Source organism: Trichechus manatus, unplaced genomic scaffold (assembly GCF_000243295.1).
Source record: "Trichechus manatus latirostris isolate Lorelei unplaced genomic scaffold, TriManLat1.0 scaffold00111, whole genome shotgun sequence".
NCBI classification, from domain to species: Eukaryota; Metazoa; Chordata; class Mammalia; order Sirenia; family Trichechidae; genus Trichechus; species Trichechus manatus.
The window spans coordinates 3,861,884-3,877,080 of record NW_004444047.1 but is presented as its reverse complement, the minus strand read 5'-3'; the positions used below and the strand labels follow the sequence as shown (position 1 = coordinate 3,877,080).

General features: G+C 61.5%; 1 protein-coding gene across 1 annotated transcript in view; it reads left to right on the top strand.

Moving 5' to 3' along the window:
* Positions 1-4,258: 4,258 nt before the first annotated feature.
* Positions 4,259-15,197, top strand: part of DOK7 (docking protein 7) — a 30,364-nt gene continuing 19,425 nt past the window's right edge. The window contains 6 exon segments of the mRNA XM_023738000.1: positions 4,259-4,540; positions 5,629-5,761; positions 5,863-6,097; positions 6,366-6,427; positions 6,657-6,887; positions 10,717-10,917. Coding sequence (XP_023593768.1) covers positions 4,259-4,540; positions 5,629-5,761; positions 5,863-6,097; positions 6,366-6,427; positions 6,657-6,887; positions 10,717-10,917 — 1,144 coding nt within the window.

Genomic DNA, 15,197 nt, shown 5'->3' with positions numbered 1-15,197 from the left:
GGTAACCGGAGAGCGCACCCCGGCCCCTCCTGCCCCGTGAGCGCCTCGGCCGGCCGCCCGCAGGGGGGACCGGGGCGGAGCGTCCCCCGGCGCCCTCGCTCAGGCCAAGGACCCCAGGGCGGAAGAATAGACTGAGGCCGGTGGCAGCAGGGGCACGGAGGAGCGTGGGAGCTCGTCTGCCTCTCCCACGCAGAGCAGCAGGGAGCCCCCTAGAAAGTCAGCACCTGAAAGACTGGTGGGGACTGAGTTTGTTGGTGAGGGCGCTCTGAGCAGGAGCCGCGAAACCAGGGCCTTGGGGACCCCGTTGCCCCCTGGTGGCCCCTTCCCACCTTCCCAGGTTGGGGGAGGCTGGGCCACCTGGTAAGAGGTGTCTTCTGCGTCTGAGAAAAGTAAACTCCACGTTGTTGGGGGGAGCAGTCCTCTGGGAGGCAGGAATGGTACCCTGGCCCCCCTCTAGCGGCGCCTCTAGCCCAGTGCAGACCAGCAGGGAGCCCCTGAAGTCGGTGTCTTCATCATCCGGCAGTGGGGAGGGCCTCGAGCCTGGGCCGCAGCTGTTTGAGGAGACAGGTGCCGCGCAGGCGGCCAGGCCCAGGGTGGGGGTGGGAGGGTGGGAGTGTGCGGGAGTGTGTGCCGCCTCGTGGGGCGGGGGGGGTGTTGGGGAGGGCTGCAAATATGTCCCCCAGGAAGCCTGGGTGTCCGCAATTTCCCAGGGAGGGTGGGGGACACCTCTGGTCCCTCTGCCTGCTTCCGCCCTGGGCACCTCTGGGTGGCGCTGAAGAAGTGGGCATTTGATGGTGGATAAACGCCCTTTCCTGCCTGGCCTCTGGCGTCTCGTACAGAGTGCCTGGGCTCTGCCATTCTCCATTTAACAGCCTTTCGAGACCAGCCCCAATGCTGGGTGTGAGGGATGCCGTCCTGGGAGGCTCTTGGAGGGGACCTTGGCCCCGGGGACCCAAGGGAGGCCTGGTGGAGGAGGGGCAAGCCTGAGAAATGGCTGACCAGGCCGGGGAGGGGGCACGCTGGGCAGTGGCACCGAGGCCTCAGGCAGGAGGGGCTTTGGTCAGGTGTGGCTGGAGCAGGGGTCGGACTGCAGGTGTGGCCGGAGCAGGGGTTGGGCTGCAGGGCTCAGGTGTGGTCTGGGGGACGATGGAGCGCTAGAGCCCGTGCAGGGCCGCCCAGAGGTGCCCCCCTAGAGAGCCCCATGGTGTGGTCTTGATTCCTCTGAGAAGGAAGGCCAGGAGGAGCTTCTGGGGCTTTGATCTCCGTGTCAGAGGATCAGGAGAGGCAGAGCTGGCTGCTGCGGGGTCAGCCTGTCCCTGGAAGGGGGCTGTAGGGGGTCTGCACTGTGGGGGAGCTGGGAATAGACCTACCATGCCAGGCTCTGGGACTCTCCGCAAGTGGACTTGGCAATGGTCGGTGTTTACCGGGTCTTTACCATGTGCCTGAGCTGCTGGGGAAGATGGAGGGGTCCTCAGAGTAGAGCGCCCCCCACCACAGCAGCTGGAAGGTGGACAGCCGCACTGGCCCGGCTGGCAGTGGGGCGTTCGTTCCCTGCCTGCCTTGGTGAGGGTCTGCTTGCTTCTGCTCCTGGTTCCTGAGTTCCTGCGGGACAGGGGTCTCCCAGCGCAGCGTCGTCACCCAGGCAGCTGACGGATGGGGACTGCCTCCACGAGAGTGTCTGTCCACACATGACTGTCCACATACAACTAACCCACAGACCCACGGAGGGCAAGTCTCGAGAGCACGTGTCCCGCCGAGCCACCTGCCTGGGGCATGCTTGGCCCTCGACACGTAGCAGCGGCTCCACTAACGGGGAGTATTTCAGGAGGACGAGGGTGCCTTCCAGCCAGGACCTCCTGGCTTTGGACTCCCTGGGGAGAACGAGGCTGGTGTCTCAACCCCGGGCTGTCCAGCGGCCCCAGCTCGGCTCCTGCACCCCGGAGCACAGGGCGTGGGGGCGGGCAGCTCTCCTCTCCCATGGAAACCTCGCAGAATGGGCCAGGTCCCGCTGACCTCGGTGCCTGCAGCGCTGTTCAGGACTGAGAATCAGCCCTGGGTTCACACCTCCGCTCCACTACTCCAACTGTGTGACCTGGGGCAGTCGCTTCACTCCCTCGAGGGTCTTTCATCCTCAGGCAGGAGGCTCTGGTGGCGGATCCTGCCTCACTCCCCCACAGGGCTCCTGGGAGGGTGGGCGGGGACGTGGGCAGACCGGGCCCTGGCCCCTGACCTGTCACAACTCGGCATCCTGATCAGCGGGCTGCTGCCTTGGTCAGTTGGTCCCCGTCTGTATTTGTGCTCTTGGGGTGGGAGTCCCACCTGTGTGAGCACACAGCCCTCTCTGCACCCTAGGCACACACCTGTCTGCAGGCGGTGCTCCCGTCCCAGGCAGGCGGTGCTCCCATCTGGGGCGGGTGGTGCTCCTGTCTGGGGTGGATGGTGCTCCCGTCTGGGGTGGATGGTGCTCCTGTCAGGGTGGGCGATGCTCCCATCTGGGGCGGGTGGTGCTCCTGTCACAGGGAGTGCTCCCGTCAGGGGCTGGTGGTGCTCCTGTCTGGGGTGGATGGTGCTCCCATCTGGGGCGGGTGGTGCTCCTGTCAGGGTGGGCGATGCTCCCATCTGGGGTGGGTAGTGCTCCTGTCACAGGGGGTGCTCCCGTCAGGGGCTGGTGGTGCTCCCATCTGGGGTGGGTGGTGCGCCCAGCATGGATAAGATCATATGAAGAGGCCGCCGTGCCCGTGATTTGGAGCCAGGGGACCTGCCCCTGTGGGTTCAGAGGGCCCTCTCCTGGCCGCAGCCTAGCCAAGGAGGCACATCAGGCTGGCCTGGGTCGGTGGGTCCCTCCATCCTCCTCGGCCACTGCGCCCTCAACTCATCCCCTCAGCCTGCTGCCACGGCCGCTGGCCTCAAGGTCACCTGTGACCTCCGGTGCTAAGTCCAGTCGCCATTCCCGGCCTCGGGTTACGTGCCCCCAGCGGCATGCGGCGCGGCGTCCCTGCTCCTTCTCCAGCCCTCCCCACCCGGCTGCACTCGCTGGTTTCCTCTGCCTCCGCTCTCTGTCTCTGTGGCGTCTCCTCCGCCCTGCCGGGTACCCCCGGCTCGCCTGCCCAGCCTGCGCCCTCTGCCGACCCTCAGCCCTGGCGTCAGTGCCGTCCCTGTGCTGGTGACCCACGTTTAATTTTCCTTCTCCCACGCCCGTGTCCCGCTGCCTGCCTGCAGCGCCCCAGGATGTCTGCTGGGCCTCTTGGGACAGACCCTGGCCCTCCTCCAGCATTCTTTCCCCACAAGGGGCATCAGAGAGGTGGAAACCCAGGGCTGGGGCCCAGGACCGGCCAGGCCGCCTCTGTCCACAAGGAGTCACCCCTGGCTCTTCCTTCCCTGGTCCCTGAACTGCACCCTCAGAAGCCCCGCCCTTCTACCCCAGAGGGCTGGGATGGGTTTAGTTCCCGCTGCCCGGAGCTGTGGGGTGCTCCTGCTATTGCCACATTTACTGCAGGATGGTGTCCTGGCTTTCTTGTCATCTCCAGCCGAGCCCAGGCCAGCAGGGTCTCTGGCCCAGACCACTGCAGCACCCCCACCCCATGGCATTGTTCGTGCCACAGCCGGATGGGCTGTGAACACCCCTCTTTCCTTCAAGCCCCTCCGGGGCTCCTCCAGCGGTGGAATGCACTCAAGCCTTTGCCTCGGCTCCCCGCTCCACCTGACCCAGCCCCACCTCCACCTGGACCCTCTCCTGCTCACTCCGGTCTGGCCTATGGGTCCCTGAGGACACCTGCCTGCCGCACTCCGGGCCTTTGCACTGTCTGTTCCCTCTAACATGGTGCTGTTCCTGGTGGGGTCGCTGCTCTGGCTGCTTCCGTCATTTGGGACTCAGCTCAGTTGTTACCTCGTTGGAGAGGCCTTCCCTGACCACACACCCAGGCAGTCCCCACCCAGCCCCTTCCCCCCACATTAAGCAGTGCTGTCGAGTGGATTCTGACTCACGGCGACCCCACGTGTGTCCGAGTAAAACGGCTCCATAGGGTTTTCATCGCCATGACCTTTCAGAAGCAGATCGCCCGTCCTTTCTTCCAAGGTACCTCTTGGGTTGGTGAGTTCAAATGGCCGTCCTTTCAGCTAGCAGTGGAGGGCTTAACCGCTTTCACCACCCAGAGGCTTGTTCTCATTCCCTGCTCAGCACCTGGAGGTGTTTTGCTTGTTTCTGTCCCTGACACGTGCTACGCTGCCGCAGCCCTCCGCGAAACAGCCGTCACACGGGATGGCATTGAGAACCAGGGGCAGAGCGCTGGCCCGAGGGCGGTGGGGGAGAGGGGCCGTCGGACAGCTGCCCGTGCTCGCAGGCCTCGCGCTGCCTGCCGCCTCCCGCCTCGCCCACTGGCCTTCTCGCCAGCCTGCCCACCACGGGCTGCCCACTCAGTTGACGGGATCTCATGGCTCCGGTGGGCTGGGCGGCTGGGCTGAGCACGGGGTGGGGATGCTCAGCTGCTTGAGTAGTGCCCAGGCGGCCACCTGGGTCTGGGGCCGGCTTCCTCCAGGCAGGGTGTGGTCCAGCACCGTGTCTTGTTACTTTTAAAAAGACATCAGTGGCGTGACGCGGGGGTCCTCATGGATTCTTGGGGCTCCTTCAGGGAGAGAGTGGGGGTCCGCATCGGCAGGCGCAGGCAGAGTCCACACGGTCCGGGCAGCTGGGGGCAGTGAAGAAGGAAAAGGGAAAAGGTCCCAGGGATGAGTGTTGGCCTGAACCCCGGCCCCCTGAGCCAGTTGCATGAGTGCAGAGGTCAGGGACGGCCTGTTGGCCCAGGAGGCGTAAGGAGAACAGGAGGGGCTGCGTGATCATTGTCGCAAACTCGCCTCTAGGCCAGGAGCTGCATACTATGGCCTGTGGCCAAATCTGGCCCACCGCCTGTTTTTGTAAATAAAGTTTTTTTGGAACACAGCCACGGTTATTCATTACATGTGTGTTGTCTGTGGCTGCTTTCTGGTTAAGTAGTTGCAACAGAGACCACGTGGCTTACAGAGCTGAGAATGTTTGCTGATCGCTGCTCGGGATTATATTATAGGGAGCATAACTCCTGGAACAGAGAAGGTGACCGTCTCACTGTGCTGACCTGGTCAGGCCACTCCCCAAGCGATGGTCTTTCATTTGAAAGAAGGCCAGTGTGGCTGGGCACATGGGCCAGGGTGGGGAGGGGCCAGGTGAGGTCAGAGGCCAAGTGTCCAGGGGCTCTGTGGGCTGAAGGAGGCCAGAGAGGGAAGAAGAGGTGTCATCAGAGGGCCTTTGCAGGGTGGTGACTCACATGTTTCATGTTCTCTTGCTGCCTTGTGGGTGACCAGTGAGGGCTTTTGTTGGTCAGGAGAGAGAGGGGCCCTCTAGCCCAGGAGTGGCAGTGGGGGGATGATGATGTCACGTTAGAGCCGAGGGTACCGTTCCAGAGAAGATCGGCTGCAGAGGAAGGATCCCTCCCGGCCCCAGGACTGGCAGTGGGGGATGATGATGTCACGGCAGAGCCGAGGGTCCCTTCCCGGAGAAGATCGACTGCAGAGGAGGGATCCCCCCGGCCCTGGGCGTGGTCGGCCTGGCTCGATGAAGGGTCTTCCCACTGGGGTTCTGGTGCTTGTGCTCCCCAGGGTGGGGACACTCAGCCCGAGATGGAGCTGGGGAAGCTGAGGCCGAGAGGTGGCAAATGTGGTGGTGGCTGGGATAGTCCTGGTCCCCTTGGGCACGGCAGCCCGGATGGGCGGGGGGCCAGCCGGCGCAGATGTTAGCAGGCAATGTGGCAACCTGGCGACACGGGCAGACAGCGTCTCCTAACATACACACTGCCGGTGGGTGGCTAAATGGACAGGAATGTATTGTCACAGCTCTGGAGGCTGGGGGTCCCCATCAGGGCACGGGCTCGGGGCCCTCCTTGTCGGGCGCCCTGGCGTCCCTTGGTCTGTGGATGGGCCTCAAACGGTCTTCCTCTGTGTGTATCTGTGTCCGTCCTGTGACCCTGAGCCGCTGGCTGCATCTGGGGCGTCTGGCTGGGTTTTCGGGCTGGGGCAACGGTGCTGGCAATTATGACAGGGATGGAAAATGGGCAGCTGGGGTGCAGAGGTGAGTCAGAGTCCTTCCCAGGCCCTGCCCTGCGTGGGGCCGAGCTTCCGCTCAAGGAGGCGATGGCTGGGTGGGACGGAGGGGCCGCTGGGTCAGGGTCTGGCTCTGAGAACCAAGGCCCAGTGACCCCTTTCCCCACCACAGCCCTTGAGCCAAGAGATGTAGGAGGTGAAGGGTCTCCGTGTGGCGGGAGGGGGCCCAGGGCTGGGGCGGGAGGTCTGAGCCGCCAGGCAGGCTCTCCGCCCGGACCCCATGCCACTGGCCACAGATTTCTGGGCCCCGAGTGTGGCCTGGGTGGGCTCCGGACTTGTGGCAGGGTGAGACCCACAGGTGGGGCCCAGGACCTAGCTGTGGCGGGGTGCTGCAGTGAAGTCTCCTGAAGGCCTTTTCCCACCTGTGCCGCCCCGGGTGGGACAGGGAGGGCTCTGGTCGCTTTGACACGTGGACCTGGCGGCTCGGGGGCCCGACCTTAGCCCGGCCGGGCCTGGGCCCTCCCCCTCTGCTGGGGGCTCTGGGAGCACAGGGCACAGTGGCCCTGACCCCCGTGTGTTGCCTGCAGACTGCCTGCTAATGCTGGCCTACAAGGACAGGGCGGAGCGCGCCAAGGGCCTCCGGGAGCGAAGCAGCCTGACGCTGGAGGACATCTGTGGCCTGGAGCCCGGCCTGCCCTACGAGGGCCTGGCCCACACGCTCGCCATCATCTGCCGCTCCCAGGCCGTCATGCTGGGCTTCGAGAGCCGCGAGGCCATGTGTGCCTGGGATGCTCGCATCCGCTACGCGCTCGGCGAGGGTGAGTGACAGGCGGGGCGTGGGGGCTGCATCTGCTGTCCCCACGTGTCCTGGGCGCCCTGGGAGGCTCAGAGACCACCGGGTTGGGGATGGGGGTGTGGGGTCCCCACCTCCTCACTCAGCAAGTGTGAGTGACTGGGGAGGGGGCCCAGGGGTCTGCGTCTGCTATCCCTGCACGTTTCACGTGTCTCATGGAGAAGCTGCGATCCCGTGGGGCTAGGGTCTGGGGGCGCGGGGGGCCTGACTCGGTGAGGGCGAGCCACCAGGGGTCTGCTGTCCCCGTGTGTTCCATGTGCTCTGGGCAGGCTTGGAGGCTGCAGGGTCACGGGTGGGGGCTCAGGGGGCCTGACTCGGTGAGGGTGAGCCACCAGGGAATGGGGCTCAGGGGTCTGCTGTCCCCAGGTGTTCCATGTGCTCTGGGCAGGCTTGTAGGCTGCAGGGTCACGGCTGGGGGTGTGGGGGCCACCCCTCCTAACTCAACCTCCTTAGTCAGAAAGAGGGTCTCTAAGCAAGTGGGTGGCGGTCTATGGGGCGACCTTCCACAGCCCAGGCGTCCGTTCATGACCTATGTCCTGGCAGGAGGGGGGCAGCTGCCCACCTGGAGTTTAGTGCCAGCCCTGGTCCCAAGCTGGGGGGGTGGGGGGGCTTGCTCTGGGGACCGGCCTCTGCATCCCATCTCAGCAGACACCCTGAGAATTGCGGGAGTGAGCTCCCCACCCTGGGAGCATGTAAGCAGACAGGTGAACCCCAGATGAGATGGGGTGGGCCGGCTGCCTGAGGCTTCCTTCAGCCTGGGGGTCTGGGCCCTGAGCACAGATGCAGAAGGGAGGTGGGGCTGCCGGCCTGAGCCTGGGTCGGCCCCTGGGGTCAAGGTGGTGCCACAGGGCCGGGGCTGGGGTGAGAACAGTGGCTACTTCCTCAGACATAGGATTTCAGGGACCCCAAAACTCAGCTCTCAAGTTAAACAATGTTTGCTGGTGAGGGGCGGATGACCCAGGGAGCAAGGTAAGCACAGGCTTCCTTGTGCTTACTTACCAGTCTGAGGTGAACAATTTCACAATGGGTTTCACCAAGTGAAATTAATTCACTACAGATTGGTAAGTAAGCACAAGGAAACCCGTGCTTACCTTGCTCCCTGGGTCATCACCCCCGTCAGGGACTGTAAATTTGAAAAGAGCCTTTGATTCTGTAGGAAGGTGCTGTGGGGTTGGGAGAGAGGCAGATACCAGCCAGACCTAGAAGCAGAATGTTTGATGTGGTGAAAACACGTAACACTGTTCACTACAGATGATCTGGTGGGCAAGGTAAGCACCGTGCTAACCTTGCCCATTGGATAATCCACCTTTGTACAGCAACATTTAAAAAATCAAAATGAACGCTGAACACCCAGGATGAACGGAATGCCAAAATCTTGAACGAAGCTGCGCTCGGCCCCTGCCCCTCTCCCACCACCCCGCCTGCTGGCCCCCTCTGGAAGCCTGGGGGGGCTTCCAAACCAGAGGGGCCCGTGGTATCTGATGTGGGGGGGTGGCCTCGGTTTCCTTCCTGTAAGACACGCCCCCAGCTTCACTTTCCTGTCCGTGAGGGGGCCCTCAGCCTCGGTTTCGGTTCCGCTGACTGCGAGATGGCCCACCCCAGCCGGTGGAGTCCTGCCCGGGGCATTTATCCCTGAGTCCCTTCACTCGTTCAGGGAGCAAGGCGAGCTTCGTGAGGAGGGGAAGCGGGCAGGCCCTGGGGAATTTACCTGTCCGTGACTAAAGCCTTCCCTGAGGGGAGGAGACGAAGCCAGAGCAGCCGCCCATGCTCCAGGCCCTGGAGGGCGTTTGGTCATGGGCTCCGGGCCCTGGAGGGCGTTCAGTCATGGGCTCCGGGCCCTGGAGGGCGTTCGGTCATGGGCTCCGGGCCCTGGAGGGCGTTCGGTCATGGGCTCCGGGCCCTGGAGGGCGTTCGGTCATGGGCTCCGGGCTCTGGAGGGCGTTCGGTCAAGGGCTCCGGGCCCTGGAGGGCGTCCGGTCACGGGCTCCTGGAGGGCGTCCGGTCACGGGCTCCAGGCCCTGGAGGGCGTTCTCTCAGCCAGCCGCTGTTGTCAGTGGCGGTGGGGACTAATGTCACTTGTCCACGGGACAGAAAGACACCCACAGAGCAGCTGCCGGTGGCGGGGACGCGGTGAGGGCAGCCAGCGACCTGCCTTCTGGAGCCAACACTGGGGTGCTGGTCCCCCACAGACCCCTACTCCCCACTGCGGCTGGCTGGGGTGGGGGCACAGTCTCCGCCCCCCACCCTCAGGCCCCCAGTCCCCAGCGGGGTGAATTAACCAGTAAGCACGGTATTCACAGGCTTACAGAAAGCAAGGTACGCAGGGGCTTAACTGTGTCTACTTACTCACCTGTAGTGAACAGTCTCACATGGGTTTCACCACGTCTTTGACGTCGCTGAACCCGGTGAAATTGTGCCCTTCTTGTTAGGGGCCATCGAGTCGGTTCCGACTCACAGCGACCCCGTGCACAACAGAGTGAAACCCTGCCCGGTCCTGCGCCATCCTCACGATCATTGCTGTGCTTGAGCCCATCGTGGCAGCCACTGTGTCCGTCCATCTCATTGAGGGTCTTCCTCTCTTTCACTGACCCTCTACTTTACCAGGCATGATGTCCTTCTCCAGGGACTGATCCCTCATGACAACATGTCCACAGTATGTGAGATGAAGTCTTGCCATCCTCGATTCTAAGGAGCATTCTGGTTGTAATTTTTCCAAGACAGATTTGTTCATTCTTTTGGCAGTCCATGGTATATTCAATATTGTTCGCCCACACCACAATTCAAAGGTGTCAATTCTTCTTCAGTCTTCCTTATGCATTGTCCAGCTTTCACATGCATATGAGGCGATTGAAAACACCATGGCTTGGGTCAGGCGCACCTTAGTTCTTAAAATGACATCTTTACTTTTTAACACTTGAAAGAGGTCTTTTGTAGTAGATTTGCGCAATGCAATACATTCTTTGATTTCTTGACTGCTGCTTCCATGGGTGTTGATTGTGGATCCAAGCAAAATGAAATCCTTCACAACTTCAATCTTTTCTCTATTTATCGTGATGTTGCTTATTGGTCCAAACCCAAAAACCAAACCCATTGCCGTCAAGTCGATTCCGACTCATAGTGACTGTATAGGACAGAGTAGAACTGCCCCATACAGTTTCCAAGGAGCGGCCGGTGGATTCGAACTGCCAACCTTTTGGTTAGCAGCTGTAGCTCTTAACCACTACGCCACTAGGGTTTCCATACTGGCACAGTTGTGAGGTTTTTTATTTTCTTTATGTTGAGGTATAATCCATACTGAAGGCTCTGGTCCTTCATCTTCATCAGTAAGTGCTTCAAGTCCTCTTCACTTTCAGCAAACAAGGTTGTGTCAGCTGCATAACACGTGTTGTTAATGAATCTTCCTCCAATCCTGATGCCCCGTTCTTCATCATATAGTTCAGCTTCTCAGATCATTTGCTCAGCATACAGATTGAATAAGTATGGTGAAAGGATACAACCCTGACTTTAAACCATGCAGTGTCCCCTTGTCCTGTTCGAACGACTGCCTCTTGGTCTATGTACAGGTTCTGCAGGAGCACGATTACATGTTCTGGAATCCCCATTCTTTGCAGTTGTGTACTACAGATTGGTAACTGAGCACTATTAAGCCCTGCGTACCTTGCTTACTGGGTAATCCGTCCCTGCCCCGCTGTGGCCGGTCAGGGTGGGGCACGGTCCCTGTCCCCCGCTCCGTGAGGCCCCCAGTCCCCCCGTGGTGGCGGCGAGGTCCTTTCAGTCTCTTCTCCCCCCACCAGTGCACAGGTTCCATGTGACAGTGGCTCCGGGCACCAAGCTCCAGAGCGGCCCCGCCACGCTCCACCTCTGCAACGACATCCTAGTGGTGGCCAGGGACATCCCCCCAGCTGTCACGGGGCAGTGGAAGCTGTCAGACCTGCGGCGCTATGGGGCTGTGCCCAATGGGTTCATCTTCGAAGGCGGGACCAGGTGTGGGTACTGTAAGTATGCTGGGTCCCTGTCCCACCCCTTCTGATCTTGGGGGACTGCTGTCAGCCCTGAGGGTCCCCAGAAAGCCTCAGTTCTGAGCCAACTGGCCCCACGAGCCTGTGTCGGAACGTAGCTGGGCCTCTTGTGCCTCAGTTTCCCCCAGTAGTTCTGTAGACAGAGGTACAGGCTCAGCTATGAGGTCTAGCCCCTCCACTCTGCTCTTCCTGCTGGAGGGTGGGGGCTTGGGCCCATGTGGAAACAGAAGCCTGTGCAGGACACACCCTCGTGTCTCCAGAGCCAGGTCACGTCCCAGCAACTCATGGCCCTGGGTCAGAGCCACAGAGCATTGGACCCACCAGGTCCAAATTTAAGGAAACAGAACTGATGCCTTCCACAAGGACATGCTAGCTCCTGGCGTGGCCCTGAGTGGACAGAGCACCTTCATAGACCAGCACGTGTGTCCCATAGACACCCCCTTGCCCATTGCCCTGCAGCCTCCCCAGGGGGCCCTACTGCACAGATAGGACAGCTAAGCCGAGAGGAGAGGGGCCGAGCAGGGTCCCTCCGTCATGTGCAGAGCCCCCAGTCTGTCCTGGGACAAGCCTGCTAGAGCATGCAATGACCATCCCCACCAGGTAAGTGCCAAAGCGGAGGGTGAGCATCTGGAAATGGCTCAGCGATGTGACTCCAAGCGCGTGAGCAGCGCATTATGGGGCGTCTGGTCCTCTTGTGGACGGCTGGTGGGGGTCCGGCCAGGGCTGTAGGCAGAGCAGCAGTTTGGGATGGCCGCAGCTGAGGGACCCGTCACAGTGGACCATGACCCTCTACTCCGCATGCAGTGTGTGGGTGTGGACGCGTCCGGCCACCGAGGGGACCCACAGTCTAGGGAGGGTGCAAACACCCCCTCCACTCTTCCGAGGAGGTGCTGGTGCTGCAGCCTCCGGGGCGTGGTGTGCAGGCGGGGACCACGGCCAGTTCAGCGGCCAAGGTCAGCGTGGGGGCCATGGTCAGTGAGCTTGGCATGGTGGAGCAGGGGCACCAAGTGCATGCACTCCAGGTGTCCGGTAAGCCTGCACCTGACCACCCCACCGCCCCATCAGACAGATCATCCCCCCAGTGCAGGGGAAGGAATGGAGGTTTGGGAACATGTGACCTGCCCTTCCTCACCTGTCACGGGGCTGCTGAGACCACTGGCTAAGTTGATGCCTGGGTGACCCTGCTCTGGGCTCTGTGGCAGTTCATGTGGCACAGCCAGGTGGACAGCGGGTCAGGAGCGCCAGGGCTCTGCCCACATGGGTTCCAAAGGGCAGGGTAGATGCACATGAGGGAGCAGGCTGTGCTGGAGACTGGTGGCTGTGTCCCTGCTCCGAAAAAGTCTGGGACAGGGGTGCCTACATGCTGCCTGGGGCTGTGTCCTGCTGTCAGTGCTGGGAAATGTGGACACCTAGGCAGCCCCGCTGCACCCAAGCTGGGCGCCGGAGCTGGGACCCGGGGGCTGAGAGCTGAGAGGCAGGAACCCAGAGCCCAGAGCCAGGACCCCAGAGCTGGGAGCCCAGAGCTGGGAGCCTGGAGCCCGGAGCTGGGAAGCCAGAGCCCAGAGCCAGGAGCCTGGAGCCAGGAGCCGGGAGCCCAGAGCCAAGAGCCAGCAAGTCAGAGCCCAGAGCCCAGAGCTGGGAGCCCAGAGCCAGGAGACCAGAGCCCAGAGCCGGGAGACCAGAGCCAGGAGCCTGGAGCCCAGAGCTCAGAGCTGGGAGCCTGGAGCCCAGAGCCGGGAGGCCAGAGCCCAGAGCTGGGAGCCCAGAGCCAAGAGCCAGGAGCCCAGAGCCCAGAGCCCAGAGCCCAGAGCTGGGAGCCCAGAGCCAAGAGCTGGGAGGCCAGAGCCCAGAGCCCAGAGCCGGGAGCCAGCCTGGTCTGGCCAGTCCACACCCTGGAGGACATGAGGCGTATATATGCACAGAGGTTTGCAAAGAGCTGAGCCACAAGGGGGCCACGTTGGTGTTTGGGGCAGCAGCACCTGAGGAGTACAGGGAAGCTGCATCCGGGGCCTGGACTCGAGGAAGCTGAGAGTTTGTCCGCTCAGGGCAGCAGAGGGAGGGCAGACGGAGCGAGGGCAGCCAGGTGCAGCAGTGGGGCAGTGTGACTGCAGGCCAGAGCCGGAAGGCTTCGAACGCCAGGCTCGGGCATGTGGTCTACCTGCTCCGGGGTTTCTGAGTGGGTGGTGGACTGAGCGCTGTTTCCCTGGTCGGAGGGGCTGGGGGGCGAGACGGGATGTCAGCCAACGTCTTCTCAGCTGGACGAGCCCTTGGGCCCCTTCTGCTTTTATTGTCAATTTTGTTTTGTTGTTGGTTTGTAACTTTGGAGACCCCATGTCTTAGAGAGTAGAACTACCCCATAGGGTTTCCTTGGCTGTAATCTTTATGGAAGCAGATCGCTAGGCCTTTCTTCCATGGCACCTCTGAGTGGATTTGAACTGCCAGCCTTTTGGTTACCAACCAAGTGCAAATCGTTTTTGCCACCCAGGGACCTTTGGCCTCTGCCTGTATGCAGACATGGTGACTGCAGGACTTGAGGTGTCTGGAGCAGCAGGCAGTGGGGCCCGACCTGAGGCTGGTCTCAGCGGGCCGCCTGGCTTTGTTCTCCCATCTCGGGATTGCCGGGAGATGCAGGCGCAGGCGCACTTGGGCCCTGGGAGGGAGGAGCCCCGTGTCCTGACTTCTCTCTGCGTGTCCCTAGAGTGGCGAATTTCTGGCACAGGTGTTGCTGGCGGGCTGATGTTGAAACGGTCCTCACAGCCACTCTGAAGAGCTTGGGTGCAGACCCCTGGGGTGGCGCCGGGGGGCACGCCCGCCAAGCTGGGGTGGGGGGCCTGTGTAGCCACAGGGAGCCATCCCCTGGGAGACCCGCTTATTTTGCCCTGGATGTGGTGTAATGGGGCCACTGGCTACTTTTCCTCTGAGGCCTCAGAGTTTAAAATTCTGCCTCATGGTGCGAGCGGGTGGTGGGCTCGCTTTCCGCTGTAAGTACTGCCGGGCCTCCCAGAGCGGCTCTGTCTGCCGAGAGGGCAGCGGCTGGGAGGTGAGCTGGTGTGTTTTCCCGGTGACAGAAAACCGGAGTGAAATATGACAGGGCGACCAGTGACTGTCCCGAGCAAGCGGGACTCAGCGCCGTCTGCAGAAGCAGAGTCTGACGCCAAATCCGCCAATCCTCACTTCGCTGATTTCGAATTCAATTTCGCCTGCTCACTAAAGTGTATTTGTAATCTGACGTCAATACTCATGCACAGAGCAGCGAAAAATTAGAGTCGTCCAGTGCGCAGGTTCCCAGCGGAGTTTGGACAAGTCGGCACTCTGCCTGCTTGTTTCAGCTCTCCCCCTGCAAACAAGGTCCTCTTGGCAATCTATTTGTCGTTGTTGTGAGGTGCCATCGAGTCGGTTCCGACCCATAGCGACCTTATGTACAACAGAACGAAACACTGCCCCGTCCTGCGCCATCCTCACAATCCTTGTTATGTTTGAGCCATTGTTGGAGCCACTGTGTCAGTGCAGCTCGTTGAGGGTCTCCCTTTTTTTCCATGACTGTCTCCTACCATCTGCAGTCTATTTGGAGCCATGTGTTTCACATTTTTGCCTTTTGTTGGTGCTTTTGCCATTTCCAACGGCCCCCAAGCATAGTGCTAAAGGGCTGTCCGCAGTTCCTAAGCGCCAGAAGGCTGTGCCGCGTGGAGTCACCGGGAGTCAGGATTGACTCTCCGGTAGGGGGTTTGGTTTTTCCAGATTCCAGCACGTAGCTGCTGTGTTTGAGTGCCCCTCTGTGGTCGCAGCTGCCCTCTGATCGAGGCCTGCCTGTGAAATCTTTGTGGTTTGCCAAGGTATCTCGGTTCATGCCTGCGTCCGAGCCCTAAGGTTTGCACTGGGTCCAGTTCTTGTGTGAGAGTGGACCAGAACGCATCATCTCTCGCTTTTAGCCCTCTGGGTGGCATCAGTGTGTACTTGGATGGGTCTGGGCACCCGAGGGTCCCGGGCAGATGACCAGCGGATGGCTGTCATGCAGGGGGAGTGAGGATGATACCAGGGTCCTTACTGCGGGGGTCCTGGAGCTCACACCAGCCCTGCCAGGCGTGTGTATGCACCTCCACTTTATTGCTAGGTGCTGTCGAGTTGACTCTGACTCATGGTGACCCCAGAACGAATGTTGCCTGGTCCTGCACCATCTTCACGACTGTTGGTACGATCGAGTCCATTGTTTCAGCCACTAGGGTGGAAGGCACCCAGACACCCAGGGTGGAAGGCAC